Genomic DNA, 22267 nt, shown 5'->3' with positions numbered 1-22267 from the left:
CATCACCTTGCCAACAAAGGTCTGTATAGTTAAAGCTAGTTTTCCCAGTAGGAAATGAGAGCTGGACCATAAAGAAGGCTGATCACCTAAGAATTGATACTTTTGAATTATGGTGCTGGAGGAGACTCTTGAGAGTCCCATGGACTGCAAGAAGATCAAACCGATCCATTCTGAAGGAAATCAGCCCTGAGTGCTCTCTGGAAGGACAGATCCTGAAGCTCAGGCTCCAATACTTTGGCCACCTCATGAGAAGAGAAGACTCCCTAGAAAAGACCCTGATGTTGGGAAAGATGGAGGGCACAAGGAGAAGGGGACGACAGAGGATGAGATGGTTGGACAGTGTTCTCTAAGCTACCAACATGAGCTTGACCAAACTACGGGAGGCAGTGGATGACAGGAGTGCCTGGCATGCTCTGGTCCATGGGGTCACGAAGAGTTGGACACGACTAAACAACAACAACAACAATAATAATCTCAAATTATTTTAACTTCCTAGAGATTTATTGCTCAACAACCAACTTGGCTTGGGAAATTGTGGAGTCATCCTGCGATTGGACAGCCCCAAGTGGGAAAGGTCCTAGATCAGAATGTAGACACAATCAATGGAGATAATGTGCAACATCCTGGAGAAAGCAGCCAACTAGAAAACCTACCTTAAGTGTATCTCAAAAGGTTTTCAACCTTTTTGTGTCCATGGCTCCCTTGACCAACTACATTCTTCCTGTGGCACCCGTGGGGCTCTGGAGCCCAGTTATGCCACCCCTTGCCTGCAGAGCTGGCAACTTCTCACCCTTTTCCAAACACCCACCCTTGTGGAGTGTTCCCTCAGCCTCCTCTCCTCTCTCATTGGGAGTCCTCAGGGCAGCCGCAGCTGTCACCTCTGGTCTCTGAGCTGTCCCACAGGGTCTTGGGATGCAACCCATCGTCAGCCCACGGGTACCATTCGCCTCGGGGAATTTGAAGCCAGGGCTGTTGCAACAGGCAGCTGTGCAAGCCTTTGGGAGGCAGAAGGCATCAGAGAAGCGAGGGAAAGAAAGAGGGAAAGAGGCCAGTGATGCCCGCGGCAACCCTGACCATCATTCAAGGCACCCCAGGGTGCCACACAGCACACTGGTTGAAAACCACTGGTGTATCTCATTAGTGTTTTTGGCTTGCGTAAAAAGGTAAAGGGAACCCTGACCACTAGGTTCAGTCATGGCCGACTCTGGGGTTGCGGCGCTCATCTCGCTTTATTGGCCAAGGGAGCCGGCGTACAGCTTCCGGGTCCTGTGGCCAGCATGACTAAGCCACTTCTGGCGAACCACAGCAGCGCATGGAAACGCCATTTACCTTCCCGCCGGAGCGATACCTATTTATCTACTTGCACTTTGACGTGCTTTTGAACTGCTAGGTTGGCAGGAGCAGAGACTGAACAAAGGGAGCTCACCCTGTCGCGGGGATTCGAACCGCCGACTTTCTGATCAGCAAGTTCTAGGCTCAGTGGTTTAACCCACAGCGCCACCCGCGTCCCTTGAAATACCTTTTGTTAAGATACGCTGCTTTAAAAACATTCAAAACACCTATCAGGAGTGAACATAGACCAATGACACCAAAAGGTATGGGAAACTGCCCTACTAGAAAAGTTAAACAAACTTAAATGAGCATGGGGACAAGCAAAGGAGGATACAGTGGAACCTCGGGTTACAGGCGCTTCAGGTTACAGACTCTGCTAACCCAAAAATAGTACCTCGGGTTAAGAACTTTGCTTCAGGATGAGAACGGAAATCGTGCTCCGGTGGTGCAGCGGCAGCAGGAGGCCCCATTAGCTAAAGTGGTACCTCAGGTTAAGAACAGTTTCAGGTTAAGAACGGACTTCCAGAACGAATTAAGTTCTTAACCCGAGATACCACTGTATAAGCAAAGGTTATATCCAGACCTACTCCCTCCCTTTGCAGATAGGTCACAGATTCTGGTAAATATCATTACTGGCTCAAAGTCAAGCTATTTTACCAAGCATTTTTTATTTTTATTTTGCCCAGAATGTATGTATCATGGCATGTCAGAGACCGTGTGGCGGTGCCAGTTGTATGTACTGGTGCCCCCAAAGTGATCCCTAAAGAGAAGCTAAAGAGGTGATCACCTTAGGGCCACCAAATTTCTGAAAGGGTTTCAATATTTTGTGGTGAAAGGCCCATTGAAAACATGAGTAAAGAGTTCATTCCAAAGCAAAGTATATAACAGGAGTCCATATGGCTACATTTGGCAACACTGCTTAATTCTCCAAGTGAATAAGGTGTGAGGGAAGAATTGTGTGGGTCTGTTGTCATTTCAGAGATTAGTTCCGTTGGAAAACTGCAAACACACATACCGCAACAGGTCATTTTTCATTCTTATGGAAAAGGCCAAGAAAAACCAGAAATCCCAAGTCAAAAGGGAAAAAAAATAGTGTTTTATTAACTACCACACTGTTATAATACATTTTAAACGTACAATAAGGTAGCCTTTAAATTTGAGGTGGTTTGAACAAATAAACAGATTCCCAAATGTTTGTAAATAGTGAACAGGTGTTAATTATTGTTCTTTTCCTTTTCCTTGTAAAATGGGTAGCGCACTTACAGACTGGCTATGCAAATTATGTGTGTACATTTTTTTTCTATTATTGAAAATATAAACAGTAATTAAAAAATAAAAAAGAATTCAGCGTAATAAAAAACATATATGTTTATCACTTAAATGTACTGGATACATACAATTTAAGGAAGAAGCATAAAGGAAAGATGTGGACATTTAAATGTAGAGCTAACCAAAAGCTTGGCAGAAGAAAGCGTTGTAAAAACCCTTATTTCACTATTGACTAATATTAATATAGTTTGGAGTACTGTCCCTGTAGGACTGATTTCTATTATTTGCATATGTTTGTTTTTTAACTGGAAATTTACATGATGGCTTTTAAGGCCCTGGCAGACAGATTTTTTAGAGACAAGATTAGATAAAAACCAATGTTGAAACGGACACCCCTTAGTTTTTGGTCCTCCAATATTCACGAAAAGGGCACCTTTAATTTTTGCTTCACCACCCAAAATGCTGCAACCTATTTTCTTTTAAGCCTTTGAATAATTTTAAATATTGGTTATATTGTCCAAATTAGTTACTGAAAGAATATTAACAATACATTATTTTGGCAAAATTAAACCTTTAAACATGGCTTTTCAACAGGATTTAAAAGGTAACTATCCCTAGAGTTCCATGTTAAAATGTACTTCTCAAAATCTTACAAGAGTTATGCTTAAAATATTGTACATAGTTAACCTAATTAAAATAATTAGCTTCAAAATGACAACTTGATGAGCTAAGTAAAGCCTATACAATGAAACATTTGCTTGGAAACTTGATTTGTCAGTTATGCATAATAAAAATTCCAGTCATCAAGAAAATTACAAAATTTCTTTCTTTATCATAACATGATTTCTTTCACCAATCAACTTTTATCTTACAATAGATAAATACCAACATGTTCTCATTTTTACACTAAACCACAAAGGATTGATGCATTTGATTAGACTACCATTTCCATCGTTAAATTTTTCTTTTTATACAAGTTGGTAAAATTTAATCTCTTCTAGATTCCAAAAGTACCTACAAAACCCATGCAATTTTACCATTTTAATATACTATGGAATATCATACAAAGTAAGGCATTTCAGTGTCATGTATAACCAAGTTACTGTCAATCCAAAAATTTTTGCACATCAATAAAAAGATATCTAAGAACTTAGGAACAATATTCTTCTCACTACTGTATAAAAATAACCACAATTAATAGGTATCTTGTGTAATATTTATTCCATTGTCTCGTTTCCAGAAACAGTAACAAGCTGTAAAGGTATTTCAGCGTTGGTAAGAATATCTTGATTGCTGGTGCCAGAAGTGTTAACAGTCCCTATCCCTGAAACAGAACCTTGTTGAATATTAGCAAGGATAAGCGTTGTTCCGCCCGCAGTAATCAAAGTATCCTCCGGCGTTGCTTCTACCGAGGCCAGCACTGTACTGCTAGCGTGAATAGCCTTTTTATTTTGATGCGTTTTAATATGTTTGGCAAGATGGTCACTTCTCATGAAGCGCTTTGAACATTCTGGGCAGACGAACTTCTTTTCACCTGTTGAAAACATAAAAGTCAGAAGCATTCACACAAAACACACAAAATACCGCCGGGCACATTGTAGCCAAAAGCTTCAGCTTATCTCAGATTTGCTTCTTGGGTTGAAAACTGTGCACTGATTTAAATGCACCGTTGCGAAAAGGAAGCGACAGTAGGCTAAATTTTGACAGGCAGTCAGATGTTAGCAGCAGTGCTTACAAGCCGTATTTTAATCTGGATTGGTGTTTTGCTCTCCCTCCCCATCCCTGCTGACAGGTGCGAGTCACACAGAGTAAGTGAAGCAAACTCTTTATTAGAAAAACAGGATCTGCACAGGGCTGCCAGGTCTTGCCCCATGAGGCAGTTGCGTAGACTGAAGGTCCCTGCCTTCTCACAGCTGCCTAAACTCCCTCTTCTCCAGGGTTTTCCCTAAGCAATCTGAGATGGTCCTTGCATGACGCTAATTTATCCTCCGCCCTCTTCATGCCTCTCCTGGTTCTGGGGCACTAGCAGGGACGGGAGCTTGTCACAGCCGCAGGAGGAGGCACCTGTGCCTCTTCACCAGCCAGACTCATGTCTCTTGGCCTTCCTCATCCCATTTTCCTGCTTCAGCTCCTGCCTCTGATTCCGGACTGCTCTCTGCCACAGACTCCCCCTGCTCACTAAGCCCTGTTACCACTCCAGCTTCTGACACCTCCTCCTCCCAGACTTCTCCATCTGACCACTCATGGTCATCCCACCACCAATTCCCTGGGGCTCTGAGCCGTCTTGCCCTGGGGGTTCCCCCAAAGGGTTCCTCCACACCATTCCTCTGCATCCAACCAGTCCACGATATCTGCGCCCTCAAAAGGAGCGCGCAAACAAACAATTGTAAAGACGCCAAACGTTGGTAACCTGTATGTGTCCTCCTGTGCCGCTGTAGCTCATCACTGCGGGTGAACCTTTTCCCACAGAACATCCAAGTACAAATGAACGGACGCTCTCCAGAATGCCAGCGAAGGTGAGCTCTCAGGTGCGATGTCTTCCCGTACACTTTCCCGCAACCAGGTATGTGACAGATGTGCTGTTTCTTCTTCCCCAGATTGGTGCCTCTGTTAAAATACGAACCGACACAAAGGTTCCTCAGCACAGGGAGACGCATAGGGACAGTTTGCTGAACTGTGAAGAGGCGCATTCCAAACATCTTGGTACACACATTTACAGGGATCAATGGCTCAGAAGCCGCAGGGGCTGTCGCCGCTGAAACTGAGAACCGTAACACAAGCCACACCCCTCAGTCAGTCATTTGTCTGCTCACACTGAAAAGTACCAGAAGCATGCATTCCCCACAGCTACAGGTGCTGAAATTAATGAGCTCCCTCACTTTTGCCTCATTTATTTTAAAGACATTTACCACACGGGAAGTCAAGAAGTGCGTACCTTCCACCCCCTTCTTTACAATTAGGACAGGTGCAAGCGACTCTTCGCAATCTTTTCCCTTCTTGATGTGGCTGGTCCCCTTCCTCGTCCACCACCTGCACTCTCAAATGTGTCAGATCATTGGTATTCAGTGTAGAATCACCACCAAGCTGCCATTCTTCTGGATCAGGCTCCTCTTCTTTAATCCTGATATCTAAGGAGAAGAAACACAGGGATTAGTTACCTGGCCTATTAAAAACCAAAGGAAGCAACACATAATGATCTCATCCTTTAACGTACTTAGCACTATGTGCATGCCAGCTAAAAAGTCAGGTGTTTTTACTACCTGCCATTGTTATGGCTATCTACGCCCCTGTTGCCCATTCTGCATTTAAGAGTCACGATGATGAGCCACAGGTTTCAGATCACCAACACGGAGAAGCTTCACAACACCATTAAAAGTTCTTTCTGACGGGGGGAGGAAATACATGCTATATATGCACACCGTATTTGACTTGCTATAAAGGTTATTAAGCCACCCAATATGAAATTATCAGAAAAAAACTGTTAATTATTTGCACGTAAATGCCTTTTGTTGAAAGCAGAATGGCAATTCAAAAAGGCCGAAAGAAAGTTTCAAGAATGCTTGTTTAAAACAACCCTGCAAATTGCGCTTTGCAACATCTATGGGATGTGAACACAACTGAAGTGGGACTGTCTCTGCCCAAACAGCTGTTTTATACAACACGGCATTTCAAAAGTATACGATTTCAAATTGACTGACGTATGCAAGCAAAATCACATACTGCAGATATCCTGAAATTAGATCGAAGAAGTCGTCTTGAACCAGTACTTGCAGCAGCAAGGATTTCGGGGTTCCAGGGAGCAGGGTTAGAAACTCAGATATATAAGCTAGGTGCCAAATGGCTCCTTAAACCAAGGTTGCAGTCACCAAAACAGTATGTCTAGTTAACATTTTTGGGCAAGACGCCAAATACTTTTCAATGACTGTGGTTGATTATCAGTTAAACATCTGGCTAGTTCAGATGACAACCTTGAGCTAGCTTAAGAATTTTGAGAACTTAAAGAAGAAAAGTCACTTGATCCAGGGACAGTCCACATATATATTGGCCTATTCCCATCTCTTTTTCTTAATGGTGACACGGACCATACATAATGTAAGAATATTCACAACTGTGAGCAGGGTAGGGGGGAGAAGTGAAGACAAGCTACAACAATTAACTACAACGCTCACTGCTCCTGCTCAGGCTGCACAGAAAAAGCATTATGGTTCCTGAAATTCATTCCAATTGTGCAGATAAAATACAACTGATAGAATTCTACAGGATGGGGTATTAGTGTGTGAAAACAAGTCAAGATCCAATGAACCCCCCAGGCATGCACCTCCAGTTGGTGGTGCCCAGGCATCTTCACTTGGTTGCAAGTGGCAGACAGTCAGATGCAAAATGCTCCTGGCGCCTGGCTAATTTCTAACACTGCTTGGGAGAGCAGGGAAATGCCAGAAGCCAAGCTAGCTAAATATGAAATCGCTACTTCCTGGGAAAATACGGCCAAAGCAAAGCTGCCTCTATGGTTGTGGCACTCGCACTCGTAAAAGAAAGGGCAACTTGCATACATGCAAAGTTTGCTCCTTGCTTCCTATATACTTCTTGTGCCTGGTATTTTCTGTTTAGCACCTGTTCAATTCTTCCCTGCTAACTGAAGATTCAGAACGATGTTAAACCCCAGCTTAAGCCTTTATCAATGATGAATGTGGGGTTGAGCTCTACTTCTTTCATGACTCTGCACTGTGGAGTTGGGGAAGAAGTGAAGATTGAACCAATGCCCATCCAATCCATGACAAAGCCAAACATTGGAAAGTTATGCTGTTGTTACTCCTAATGAAGAACAATAATGTAGATGCCAGTAGCAAGTTTTCGGTTGTGACAATGCCTAGATTTTTTAACCCAAAAGGCTTTTTAAAATCTCACTAACAAACCCAGGCTGTTCCCCTTACTTGCATTTATAAGCAGTAAGATAGCCATGAGACTATTTTTTGTCTATTACCAATCATATTTACCACTAGCCTCAGATGCAGCTTCCTTGATAATGCACTCTCTGCCATGAAATGTCAGTTGCTTAGTAAGTTACTTTCTGCAACTCAAAGCTGCTGAAAGTTTGAAAAGCACTCAGAAATAAAAATCATCCTAAGAGTACAGTGGTGCCCCGCAAGACGAATGCCTTGCAAGACGGAAAACTCGCTAGACGAAAGAGTTTTCCGTTTTGGAGGTGCTTCGCAAAACGAATCTCCTATGGGCTTGCTTCGCAAGACGACAATGTCTTGCGAGTTCCTGCTGGTTTTTTTTCCTTCCCTTTTTCTAAGCCGCTAAGCCGCTTATCAGCTGATCCGATCAGCAGATAAGCCGCTAAAAGCCGCTAATAGCGCTAATCCTTCAATGGGCTTGCTTCGCAAGACGAAAAAACCGCTAGACGAAGAGAATCACAGAACGGATTCTTTTCGTCTTGCGAGGCACCACTGTACTGCTAATTTATGGTACCATTTGCTAGCAAATGGCCCGCAAATGGAATTCCAAGAAGAAAAATTACAAACTGACAAGAAACCAAGTCCAAGAAATATAGCAGCAATAATTTTGGGGAGGGGCGAGAGATAATATAATTGTTACAGGCATTTGTTTGGTTAACATATGGCAAACGGGTTCACCTCAATCTCTTACCTAGAGAGGCAACCAGTGCTAATAATCTTCCTGCTTGTATGTTTGGTTTTGAAATGAAAACGTCCAGAGATGGTTCAAAAATCAGATACTCGGGCTGTTTCTTCTGCAGTGCAATTCTATATACCGAGAAGGAAGTTCCATTTTATTCAATGGGGCTTAACTACCAGAGAAGGGTGCACTAAATTGCAGTCTTAGATGTGCCAACAGAAGTCCTCATGTAGGCACCTAAAGTGTGCTAGTTTCTGTTTTTCTCTTCATGGGACAGTTCCTCACATTTCGAACATGGCCAAAGAAAGCAAAGAACTGTTGCTCTATCTCCTGAATTTGCCTTAACGCCAGGTACAAACTACTGATATATGCCCCCCCATAACCCCGTAAATAAAGAGAAAGACGTAATGTGTCTTGTTCCATTTATCGTTTGAAATATAAGAGTGGTTCAGATAAGCCGTAGCCCAATAAAAGTGAAAAGTATTGATCAGGGGAATAGATAAAGCAGGTTTCAAACTAGAGCAATTAGGTAAAATTGTCATTTGCTCCTATGCAAGTGGGTGCAGAAATACTATTCTAGAGGCAAAAATTCACTTTCCTTCCTCAATTTGTTAAATATTATTAAGAAAATTCTGGAGATGCACTATTGGTGCGGGCAAACAGCTGGGACCCAAAATATAGCAATCCTAGGCACACGCCAGGCTTCTGAAACTTATCTTCTGACTGCAGCTGTTTGTTTGTGCTGATTCAAATAACGAGAAGGAAGACCTGAAGTTTCAGGGGTGGTTTTTCAGATGCCACGGAAGTGTAAAGAGAGGCTCATCCTGTGTGGCTCGAAATCCGCTTGCACAACAAACATCTGTACATTTATCACATACTGCGGCCACGCTCATTTATTTCGCAGTTTATACCTTGGGGGTCAAGGCAAATCCAGGAGATAAGAGCAGCCATTCTTTAAAACTTCATTGCTTTCTTTGGCCAGGGTCCCAAAGTATTGCCTGCACTGAAGTTTCCCATGGGACCAGAAGAGAATGTAGCATGTTGGGAGGGGCTATAGAGGCAAGGGGAAAACCAGCAACTACTGTGGAAGCATCTTGGAGGCATAGATGAACCTTGCCATTTATTTCACCTTCTGGGCTGTCTATTTGTCTGTCTGTCTGTTTGTTTATAAAAAGGCTAGATCAGGGGTCTGCAACCTTTAAGACAAAAAGAACCACTTGGACCCGTTTCCAAAGAAAAAACAACAACTGGGAGCCGCAAAACCATTGCGACATTTAAAACAAATATATCTCCGGAGCCACGATCTGACAGCGGGCGGGAAGGTGACGTCGGGACGGTGCGTGACTAACACATGCACCGCCCCCATGTGACGTCACAGCCAGTACAGCGCCCGCCACAGTGAGGAGTGTCGGGGTGCACAATGCGCCTCCTCCCCTCGCTAGTATCCGCCCCAGAGCCGCAGCAAAGATGTAAAAGAGCCACATGCGGCTCTGGAGCCGCGGGTTGCAGACCCCTGGGCTAGATCTTTCAATCACTAGTAAAAGCCGTGCTTCTCAGAAGGGACACCTTGCAAGTGACATAGACGGAAACAGGCAACGCGAAGTCTAGTGCCGCTCCTCGTGCCTATGAAGCTCTTTTCTCGCTTGGCCAGCCTGCGCAGACTTCTGAGTCGCCCCTTTGCTTTACAGGCAATTCTTCTGGTAAAATTTAGCCTTACTGCTGTTATCTCGTGGCCTTATGATGTCCAGGCTCAGGTTTTTCAAAAGATTAAACTGAAAGGAGAATTTCACTAGGTGTTGCTTATTTTCATAGTGCTGCAGAGATCCTGTCAAACGATTCCCTCCATACCTTATTCTTAAAGGTACTGGTACTCTCTTTAGATTTGGGCCCGGCAATGCTACACATCTTGGGCTCCCTGTTCATGTTGCTCTCTTGCCTATGCACTACCTAGAAATAGCTCAAAGCCACAGCAGTACCTAGGCCCCGTATAAGCCCAACTTTGAATATAGCCTTTTTTTCTAGCCTTATGTCTCTACTAATTACTGTAGCCCTTTAGCACTATTTTTTTTTTATAATTAAAACAGGCCCCCAAATAATAATCACTTCCTACCATGCCAAATGGGCTCTTCACATTTTGCTTTCTGCATTTGAGGGCAACTCCTAAGAAATTTAGGGCTGTATTCACTTACAAATCCTAAATAGATGTAAGACAGAGGAGTTTAGTGAATAGGTGGGTGCAGCAGGTTCAGACCTATAGGTACATCTATAGCATAACCGATAGAATTGTGTTTGTCTTGAGAAAATAAAGACAATTTGAAATTAAACAAAACACTGTATATTTTTAAACAGTCCCTATTCCGTGGAGGTAGGATCCATACTTGTGAGGTTCTAAATCACAGAAATTTCCAAATCCAGAACTGGGAAACAGATAGCAAATCAGGGAAACCTATGTAAAGGTCCATGCAAGTGACTACTGCTTTGAATTAAGCATTCTAAGCATTGAACTGAACATTTATACCTTTCCAGGGTTAGTTTGGTCAACAACTGAGCAAGTACTTTAGATAATTAACTATGATTGTATGACCCTTAACTGGGCAGGATGGGAAGGAAGGAAGCTACGGTTGGTGACAATGTTTACCCTCGTCAATGGAAGTTATGTAAAGCTGAACCAAGACTTGACAATCATGGCTGATTTAAGCTAGGCTGATCACAAGACCACCAACAATTTAGTACAGTAATGCTTCCTTTGATTGGCTAAAGGCAGCCAAGAACTCTTTCCTATCAATAATATAGTGTTTCCTGATAGCCCGTTATCTCAGCTCATTTCTGGAAAAAGACTTCACACCAATAGCTTATGGTGTTTGATCCAAGACTGGCACAGAAGCACCCATAGTTGCTACTGGAGGAGCTGTTAGCATAAGGGGAGAAAAGTGCCCCACTTATGCTAGTGTTAGGGGCTGCACAGTATTACAGTCTTGATCAAAGGATTGATTTCAATGAGTCTGATCTGCTACAGAGGATTTTTGACTATCCCCCCCACCCGTGCAACCTAAAGGGTTGGAGGACTCTCCAGAGCAACATGGGAGGTGATGCTCAGGGCTGCAGGAGAAATCAATGAAAATTATTTCCTCCAACTTCCTCAAGTGTGAGCCTACTCTCGATGGAGATCCTTCTGTGACTGTAATAAGGCCTTCGATTTTTTTCGAAAGGGCACATCTGGATCCAACCCAATGTGCACATTTCATTCTTAAGATAGATCAAAGAATGAGACAGTTTGCAATTCTTTCCACTTGTCGTTTTTACCCTGATTAGAGTTCTTGTTAGAGGGACGCGGGTGGCGCTGTGGGTTAAACCACAGAGCCTAGGACTTGCCGATCAGAAGATCGGCGGTTCAAATCCCCGCAACGGGGTGAGCTCCTGTTGCTCGGTCCTTGCTCCTGCCAATCTAGCAGTTCAAAAGCACATCAAAGTGCAAGTAGATAAATAGGTACCGCTCCGGCGGGAAGGTAAACGGCGTTTCCGCGCGTTGCTCTGGTTTGCCAGAAGTGGCTTAGTCATGCTGGCCACATGACCCAGAAGCTGTACGCCGGCTCCCTTGGCCAGTAAAGCGAGATGAGCGCTGCATCCCCAGAGTCGGCCACGACTAGACCTAATGGTCAGGGTTCCCTTTACCTAGAGTTCTTGTTTCAATTTTCCACCCAGAAACAGCTCTATTATTGCCTGTTATTGCTCCAGGAATGCATACTTACACAGGACAATAATCAAGCAAACAGCAACGTGCAAAGGGTAGGGAAGATATTAACATTTCATTTGTAGAAAAAATATTTACACCACTAATAAGTTTGGGTTTGCTTAGTTCTTGTCTCTATACTAGTGCTGGGGGACACCAACATGGCACGGGGGGGGGGGGCACACTAACCAAGGCATTTCCTTGTGCCCACAGCATCCCTTTCTTGTGCCCCTTCAAATCTCCTGGCTTAGTCACAGGTAAGCTTTTGCTCCTCACCTGTGATGTCCCCTCCCCTCCAAAACATCCCTTATGCCACAATACAATTAGGCTTGAAAAGAGCCTTCTTTCCCTAGCTTTCTCTTGCACACACCTCTGTCCAAAAAGCCCCCCCCCCATGCCAAAAATTTCACTTGAAGTAAGCATTTTTATTGGTTGCAGTGGGCTTTATAAAAACCTAATTGTTGCAGTGGGGCATCTTCCTGGAGTTTGCAAAGTCCTGCAAGTTGCACTCTGCAGGACATTCACTTCCCATTAGGCCTGAAAAAAGCCAAAATACTTTGTTCATATCTAACTGCCAGGAGTTGGGGGGGGGGGAGAGAAAGAGCATGCGGCGTGCAAGCAAGCATTGTTGCAGGGTGAGCATGTCTGTGCCGCTGCAGTGTGTATGCATGTTTGGTGCCCACGGCATTTTCTTAGGTTTCCTGCTACATCGCAGCAGGGAGATCATCCTTATTCTTTATTTCGAACTTCGTTTTCAAAGCAGTTAATGCAATATGGAAAGAAATGACCACATTTCCCAACTACCACTTAATGAGGCTCTTTGTTTTCACTATCCAAAATAAGAGGTGGCTCTGACATAAAACACTACTAAATCTAGTACAGTTGTTAAAGAAAACACTATGGACTATCCTCGTAACTGCAGCTGGTTTATATGGCAAAGGGATATCTAACATTAACTCAGCACTGAACTTCCATCCGTAAATGATCTAAGTGTTTTACCGATATATGTTTGCTAGGCACCTGCAGAGAATTCCAAATTCTACCTGTCTGTGCATATCCAGGCCAATAGCTATACTGTTAGCTGGCATTCAGAAGAAACGGCTTTAACTGAAGTGCACGCAAGGGCTGGAATATGCCCAGTGGTTAGCTTGTTTTAACTTTCTTTATATAAATGAATGGCTTTGTAACATTCTGCAGTTTCTAAAGTGGTTTGCCATTTGGCACTGGGGGTGGGCAGGGGCTGCTAATCTAGAAACACAAGCCTGGATTCCACTGGACATGTCTTTCTCTTTGGATCCTGGCTACTATTTACATATGCGAAGTAAAACAAGAGCCACAAATCAACGAGGGGTTCATTTCTTCGTATTTAACGATCTTCAGCCTCTAACTGAATTCTCAAGGGGGTGTGGGTTATGTAAGCCGTGCAACTCAGTTCATAAGGTTACTGAGAATTTGTACAGTATTAATTTCTCTGGGTTGTATCTAATTGTGTCGTGGAAGGAGTAAGCGTCTTTGACCTAGCAGAGACCCCAGAGAACAGAAGGGGGTGGCAAACTACAGTGGTACCTAGGGTTACATACGCTTCAGGTTACAGACTCCGCTAACCCAGAAATAGTGCTTCAGGTTAAGAACTTTCGTACTCCGGCGGCAGCAGGAGGCCCCATTAGCTAAAGTGGTGCTTCAGGTTAAGAACAGTTTCAGGTTAAGTACGGACCTCTGGAACGAATTAAGTACTTAACCTAAGGTACCACTGTATACCAATTTCTCCTTCAGTCTTCCAAATCACCTTCCTCTAATCCCCGCCAAAGCAAATTTGGGGGAGGGCAGAGAAGCTGAAGGGAAGAGGAAAAGAGAACTGGTAAATGATTCCCCTCCTTCTATTAGCACAGGGCTTCTCAAACTTGGGTCTGCAGCTGCTTTTGGACTACAACTCCCAGCCTCCCTAGCTAGCGGAACCAGCGGTCAGGGATGATGGGAGTTGTAATCCAACAACAGCTTCAGACCCAAGTCTGAGAAACACAGCAATTAGCAAAAACATTCACTGGATGGAGAGGAACGAATAGATTCCACTCTTCAACTGCAAGAGAATTGTCTCTCTGCTTATCAAATTGGAATGTCAGTGGCACTGGCAAGAGTAATTGATTTGCTCCCACTCTTAACCCAAATTATTTTGCCGCTGTACTGAAAACCAAGAGACTGAATTGTACTTTTGCCAAAACTCAAGCCTTTGATCAGTAAATGAACCCAGTGTTTCCTTCTGGATTTAACACCTTCTTCCTTGTACAATATTGCACATTCTTTGGATTCAAAATTTACACTACAATTTGCACTGCACTTGCTTAATGTAGTACTGCCGACGGAAAAAACCGCAGTCTGAACCCATGCTTCAAAATTTGCATATAGGCTCTGGTACAAGTTTTGGCCTAAATGTTCTGTAAAAGCCAGCAACAAGTATTGCAAAGTTTGAGTCTCAGCAACTCTTCTGATATCAGGCTCATTTTCAAAACACGCTGAAGCTGCTTCGTAAATCAGTAGAGCAGCTAAGTTATATGGCAGATCCTAAACTGGATACAAAATAGCATCATTTGTATTGTTTAGCCCAACTGATCTTCATCCGTCAAAACTTGTCCAAGGTTTTTTGAAACATGGCCTCTGTACTACAAGCCAATGAACAACAAACCTTATCCCGTGTTGTCTTGCCATTGTTATAGATCTATTAAAAAAGTACTTCATACAATTAGATTTATAAAGTAAGTTACTAAACCATGGGAGGCATTCAATTATATTCACTGGTGGGGAAAATGGTACTTGCAGTTTCTTAGTCCCCCTCCAGCCCCCATTGGTCCCCCATAACATCTTATAGAGGGTCCCTCCACTCCTCTGGAGAAACCTTGGTGCATCAGCAGAAGCCCACTCGCGCTTATGTTGCATCTCATCTCTGACATTTATAATCATTTGAAACATAAAGTTCAGAAAAATGAATTTCAGACATCGCGGACAGTGATATAACCAGTTTAAGGAGGACAAACTAGAACGTGACATTTCAGAAAGTGAACTATTCCCAGCTGTTGCAAAAGTATTTCTTGGGGAAAGAGCAGCACAAAGTCTTGCATACTTCCATGAACCCCCAAAAATATTGTGAACGTTTATCAATGTTAAAAGCATTAAAGGGACTAGTTTCACAAAGACGCGTTATAATGATATAAATACCTGCAGGACTGTCGGCATTTTCTCCTGAGTGCAGCTGAATGCCACCAGAATCTATGGAATTTATTGTAACTGTCTGTAGATTTGGCAACTGAGCAGTACTTAGGCTAACAGGAGTCGAAGTCAAGCCCCCGCTTGCTGCAACTTGACCCAGAGTGAGCGTCTGCACAGGGGTCAATGTTATTTGTTGGCCAGGGGCATTCTGCAGCTGCAAGTTCTGCAAGTTCTGTACTCCTTGCACTTGAAACGTCTGCCAGGTTATCTGCCCGGATGGGGTCACTGTCTGCGCCTGGATTAAAAACGTCCCAGGGTTCAACTGAAGCTGAAGATTCTGCAAAGCCTGTTGCGATATACCTTGGCCAGCTTGCACCCCGTGGATTGTCTGCTGCGCGATACCTTGTACAATTTGGGCTTGACTGGTTGTTTGCTGAGACTCCTGAAGCTGTATGTGCTGCACAATAGGCTGTGCTGTGGAGACCTGAATATTCTGAGCCTGTGTCTCTTCCGAGACAGATGTTTGGATATAATTTCCCTGAAGATCAGAACTGTGTACTTGCCCAGTATTAGTAGACAGGCTGTTTGCATTCTGCTCCAATATACTGGTACTGTCTATAGTTACAGGCAGTTGTGATGAAGAAGATGTTGGCACAAATAAGTCTGTATCGGTGGTGGTTTCCGTCATTTCAGGAGAAACCTGTTCAGCAGTCCTATCAGAAGTGTCCGAACTATCCATCGCCTGTGAAGTACTTATCAAATGCCCGTCGGCGTTAATGCCTGCAGTCATGGTTTGAGAACCACTTAGTCCCAGAGAATCTAGATCAACACTATTGATGGGAACAAAAGCAATATTTCCCGGCAGTCCAAGAGGAACGTTAGCAACTACCTGTGCTTGCCCAGGGAAAGACGAACTGCCAATGGTAACCCCTTGGACTTGGCCAGTCTGTGATAATATATTCTGAATATTACTAGAAGATGTTCCAGAGGCAATGATGGTTTGATTGGAGCCAGGAATGATTTGAATTTGACCGGTTTCTTGATTTACACTACCGTTGTCAGAAGAGGCTGCAAAACCAAGCTGAACTTGCTGGCCATCAGCTGTCTGAATCTGGGGTATTACTTGATACTGGACATTGGGCACTGCGCCGTTTGACGAATCCGATCCAGATGCAACAGAAAATATCTGTTGATTCTGCAAACTCTGTAGGGGAAGAACATATTGCCCACTTGAAGTTACTGTGGCGGTCCCCGGGATCTGTACTATATTGCCAGCTTCATCTTTGATGGTTGTTGGCGTAGCAGACAGCACCTCCCATCTATTTGGAGTTCCTGCTAACTGTACAGATGACAAATCCCCTGCCTGAACAGAAGCAAAAAGAACAGAAAATCAAGACAGGTAGATTTTACATGTTAGATTACATACAAACTGTACATCAATACATTGCAAACATACATGTGATTTACAACTTCCATGCAACCTGGACTCAAATGCACTTAGAACTAATTTACCTCAGTAGGCCTGAACACACGCAGCTCTGTGCTCCATTGTGGCCTTTAACTACCATTTCAACACACTGTTACACTAGTCTAGTACACTGAAGGTTAATCGCCGGACAATCAACGGTTGAAAAACATCAAGAAACTCACGTCAAGTATTTTATCTTTTCGACACCGGATCTTCCAATGCTAATCCATTATGCTGATCTTTGATAAAACCATTCTAACGATTTAAGTCCCCGCCATACTCCAATAAATGTGTCATACATGAATTTTAGGTTGGCTACTATGAGTTACATGAATATACATACATACACACAGAAAGAGAATTCAGTTCTCATGGTCAAAAGCATATTTTGCATGTATACAATATTTCCCCTTTTCTGTCCTCCAGCCCCACCTCTTTGAACTGAGCTGGATGCCCCTCTACACAGCCTTTCGAGTCAAGGGCTACACAAAAAAGAACTAATATATATATAATTGACCCAAATATACTCGAATAAGAAACAATAAGTGTTGAAATTTTGATATATAACCTTATTTTCACATTGTTAACGCCTGCTAATTCCTAGATGCTTTACGGGAGCAATTCTATCCGCTGTGGCAGAGTGGCTATGGGGCCGTTACATCCCATGGATTTCCTTCTCCACGAGGGCCTCCTTGTCGCAGTGGCAGAAAGCTCAGCTGCCATTGTTCCTCTGCCAGCTGTACTGTGACTGCAGTTAGGGAGCTGGGGAAGATTCATGTCAGGGACACTATAGATTCACAGGCCTGCCCATTTCCAAGAGGTTGATTAGAGAAGAAAACCTATATACCATTTACTATACAGTCGGACCTTGGAAGTCGAATGGAATCCGTTCGACTTCCAAATGTTCGGAAACCAAGGAAGCTCCTGCAGCCAATCAGAACCCGCGTCGGACATTCAGGTTCCAAAGAAAGTTCGCAAACCGGAACACTTACTTCCGGGTTTGCGGCATTCGGGAGCCAAGGCGTTCGACTTCCGAGGTACGACTGTATACGTTTACAATTTACTATATACATTTCTGGATGAAATGTAGTTCTGTTTTTAGAAAGCAAAATGCGGCGCCTTCTGTGCCCTGGCTGGCCCAAGCCCAGCAAGGCTTAGGAAGTGGCAGTTTTTCTGTCAGACACCGAACCACACCACTCACCAGGATTGCTCTGCCCAATGTTTCATGGAGAACATGTGCTGATCAGCACTAGAAGGTGGTAATAATTCATTTTGGAGATTATGGAAAAGGAGTACTAAATTAATTCATGACAGACAGAAAGCATTTACCACGTGCTATCATTTCGGCTTGAAAGATACTTAAACACCAGCACTGAGACTACAACATAACACTTTTCCAAGTATCCCCGCGGCATTGTGGAATGTTGTCCTGACTTGGATCCTAGCTGATCAGATGTCTTAAATCATCTTAGCCGCTTTTCTTGTCTTCCCAATACGCGCTTTAAAAGTTAAGGAGGTTTGAGATAATACAATCAAACTGTTTGATTGCAAAATCAAAAAAAGCTTAGGCAAAGTAATAGCGAAGGAAAAAACAAACAAGTTTAGCACAATAGATCTAAAGCTTAGTTACATTGCTACAGCATCCTAATAAATAGCTGCTGTATTCATTAGAATGCTAAGTACTCCAAGAACAGATTCAGAAGCAGCAGCAGCTGCTGCAGCTCAACCACCGAAGTGCTTCGAAGGACAGGGTGTTTTTTTCGGTTGCGGCACCTACCCTAGACCCTTGCAGAGTGAGGCCCATCGGACCCTATTGTGGCACTGTTCCAAAAGGAGAATGAAGACCTGACATTTTTTAAAGGCCTCTGGTTAATTGTGAACTTTTTGATGGCTCAGTTATTTTTGTGCTGTTAAGATTCCTTAAATTAGTTTGCACATTGTTAATATTAATTTCAGTGAATAAGGAAGGGAGGTTGGGTTTCATTCTGTTTTTACTGGAGAAGTAGGTGAGATAGAATTGTTTAAAAGGATGTCGTAGAAAACAGACGACGCTAAATTTTCAAAGGCCCAAGTCTCCACTGTAATGAACTATTAAAGTTCACATTACAAATGATCCATTTCAAATCATTTTCCGAAAAGGTTTGGCAATGGACAAGACTGGAAATAATAACAAACCATTTCTGGTCTTAGCCATCTGCCACATACTTATTTCTTTAAATTCAGTATGCTTCTCTTTCTCAGCCCCCAGTCAGAAGGCGGGCCTCTCCTTTATAAGGGCCCCTTCCTGCACATTATTAGGTTGTCCTTTTTTTTATACTTCATGCACCGACAACAAAAGTCAAGAAAGGGACATGTGCTTGAACAGGGAATCTGCTCTCTCTCTCTCTCTCTCTCCTTACAAGACATCCCAGGGACACCCTGTGCTCCAAGGAGCAGAATGGCACTTCCTTGCGCTGAGCAGCAGCCATAACGCAATGGTTTCATCATAGCTAAGCAGAATAAAGCAAAGCTGTAGAGTGCTGTGATATCAGAACACTCCAGCTAGTCACACATCTTCCAAGACTCCTTGGATCTTCTCAAGTGTCTTTAATGCTACATCAAACATCGGATATGGCTACCAACCCACTGTATCTTAAAAGTATGAAATGTCTCAATATTTTTCAGCAGATGAATAAACAACGAATCAGTTCTCACACAGGTGAGATACAAGTCCCAAGGACTTCCTGTCACGAAGGATCTGGTCGCATGCCTCTTACCCAGGCATATGCAAACTCGGCCCTCCAGATGTTTTGGGACTACAACTCCCATCATCCCTAGCTAACAGGACCAGTGGTCAGGGATGATGGGAATTGTAGTCTCAAAACATCTGGAGGGCCGAGTTTGCCTATGCCTGCTCTTACCAATCTCAACGTTCTGATGAATTGTTTTCCAAAAGTCAAAGTATAAAATAACGGAAAAGAACCAGTCAGTCAGGGACAGGTATCTTAAAGCAAAGCATTTTGCTGCCACTTCTGAACGCAAGGAATTGTCCTTCGTTCCAACTACAGTTAAACAAACTAGGATGAATCCACACCTTGACATCCTGGTTTTCTCTCAACTCACTAGTCCTCAAAGATCGGAACCTGCTGTGGTCAAAGGTGAATCTGAAAGCTTTCATTCTTCTCCTCTTCTCATGTGAAGGAAGACAGAGGCGTGTGTGAATCTGGGAGTCACCATAGCATGTTCAGGCAAACATCTGAACCAGGCCAGTAAAAGTAATTTATGTTAAGCTCAGTTAATTTGGAGTGCAACTGGACTTTGTTTGTGCATCTTTTTAAGTGGTGGAGCGATAAGAAAAAATAACTTCAAAAAGAAAAGTGAGAAGCCATTCTTTTTGGAAATTAAGTTTTGAAAACTTATTTCCGGATGTTTTATAGTTTAAACAGCTTCTAAACAAATTGGTTCTATGGTGTTAAACAACTTTTATCTATTTCAGACTAACCACCAAGGCATGAATAACTATTTTCAAACCAAATTCAAGAATTTCAGCTGTATTAAGAATATTTAAAAACTCATAAGAGTCCCCCCCCCATTTTTTTCAAGGATTAATTCAACCATTGGTCTTACATGAGATGAAAAGCACTCACTACATTTACACAGTACCTACTTGGGGTTATGTTTACACTACAAGCAACCCTCATTTTGCACAGGGGTTACGTTCCGGACCCCAGCAAGCATCAGCAGGGCCTGCATAATGTGTTCCTTTCTGTCCCTTTAGGGACGTTTTAGTGATATTTTCAGGTCAATTCCAGGTTCAGTGCTGTACGCGCATGATCACGTGTAAATAGGTTGTTGCCTGTACTCAGATTTCTGATTCTTAAGTCTACCAGAGATACCAGCAGTCAGATTTAAGTTACCTACAGCTCCTTATGACAATACGTAATTAAAATGCCTACAAAATGCCTACATATTGCCACTATATAATTGGGACGTGTACAAAGTATTGCATTATTACAGTGCGCTGTAAACATCATTAGATTTAACCTCAAGACTGAATATATTTAATTAGAAGTAAATCCCACCAAGTTAAACAGAACTTAACTTCCCGGTTAAGTGTTCTTCAAATCACAAGCACAGGGAGCTATTTATATAAACACATTAGTTTCTCTTATAGTTATGGTATACAAATGCTACACCAGTACACTGATAATATTTCCAGTTCATAAAAATATTGTCTTTCCCCCTAACATCAACAAGTCCTACTTCTGAAGATTATTCAGTTTCAGAAACATAATATTGATTTCTAAAACTTCGCTGATGTTATTATTGCTACCATCGCTCAAGCTTTTGCTTACATTTTCAGTGGAACATTATCTATTCAAACAAACAGGAGGGCAGCCTACGCAATTACAGCAAAAAGCTTATCGCGGGTTTCAAGAAAGGCTATGCACCTATGTAAAAGTTGGCATTTATTACACAGTGAAGCAGTTCTGTATCAATATAAGATCCGTATTAAATCTTCTATAATTTGGGATCCTGCAAGGCATTTCGAGAATCAATTATTGGGAAATCCCCTGCTCCCGATTGTACAATAGCACAAGACTGCTAGGCTCCAGGGCAGCAGGAATACTCTCGTGCAAAACCTCATACAGCATTGTTACTGACACTCAGGGCCAAGTGAGCTGGAAGCACAATGTTCATCAAGTCTTGAAAGACGAGCAAAAAGTGCCCTCCCTTCGCCACATGAGCTTTTTTCTCCCTCATTCCAGATACTTCAAGCTGCAGAGCTTTCCCCCTTGTTAGTTAACCCACCCACCCTGACACAAGATAATCCTTTTAGCTTATTGCATCCTAGGAGACGGGGGAAGTGAAGCTGCAAGATTCACACCTCACCATTTTTCTTTTGGGAAGTCCCCCCAGAGCATGTAGAAACTCTTACCTTGTCTCTTTATGGATCCTTCTTCTGAACCCTACTTGGTGCCCTGGGGCACCCAGTCTTCTCTTAGAAGGAATAAGGTGGGGCCAAGATGAAGAATTTGGAAATCCCCTTTCAGCTTTCATCTAGCCCTGCAGTTTACCACCACAGTACAATGCAATTTTTCTATTGAACTGACTGCTGAAGCTCAGGGTTAGGTGAGCGGGAAACTATGCTGCATGGCAAATACATGCCATGAGGAACATGTTCCCTGTCCCCAACTGCCTCCTCCAGTTATTTTTTATTTTTATTTTTATGTTTGATGTCTTACTGTGTTTTAATTTGTTGAAAGCTGCCAAGAGTGGCTTGGGTAACCCAGTCAGATGCACGGCCCATACATTTATTATTATTTATTTGTTCTAGATACAGGTAGGCAGCCTGTTGGTCTGACGCAGTCAAAATATATTTTTAAAAAATTAAAAAAATTGTCCAACAGCACCTTAGAGACCAACTAAGTTTGTTCTCGGTATAAGCTTTCATGTGCATGCAGTATTCTTCAGATACCGAGAACAAACTTAGTTGGTCTCTAAGGTGCTACTGGATATATATATATATATTTGTTGTTGTTGTTACACTATTATATGTTAGTAGCTCAAACAGGCCAGTTCTGTCCCCTCCTTCCTATCACCCCTACCCCAATTCAGCTGACACCCACAGCACAATTTTAGCCCTGGTT

The 22267-nt window shown here is 43.0% G+C and overlaps 1 protein-coding gene across 2 annotated transcripts in view; it reads right to left on the bottom strand.

Moving 5' to 3' along the window:
- Window positions 1–2405: 2405 nt before the first annotated feature.
- Window positions 2406–22267, bottom strand: part of SP3 (Sp3 transcription factor) — a gene marked incomplete at its 5' end in the record, with an annotated part of 25595 nt that continues 5733 nt past the window's right edge. For both annotated transcript variants that reach the window (XM_083468348.1, XM_083468347.1), the window contains 4 exons: window positions 2406–4135; window positions 5012–5208; window positions 5537–5729; window positions 15179–16532. In XM_083468348.1, the coding sequence (XP_083324474.1) occupies window positions 3819–4135; window positions 5012–5208; window positions 5537–5729; window positions 15179–16532 (2061 nt within the window). In that variant the 3' untranslated portion in view covers window positions 2406–3818. The remainder of the gene's footprint in view (window positions 4136–5011; window positions 5209–5536; window positions 5730–15178; window positions 16533–22267) is intronic.

This window comes from Podarcis liolepis (assembly GCF_965112155.1).
Source record: "Podarcis liolepis genome assembly, chromosome: 1".
Taxonomy (NCBI): domain Eukaryota; kingdom Metazoa; phylum Chordata; class Lepidosauria; order Squamata; family Lacertidae; genus Podarcis; species Podarcis liolepis.
Note: the sequence above shows the minus strand (reverse complement) of the source record. Positions and strands in the feature narration are given on the sequence as shown.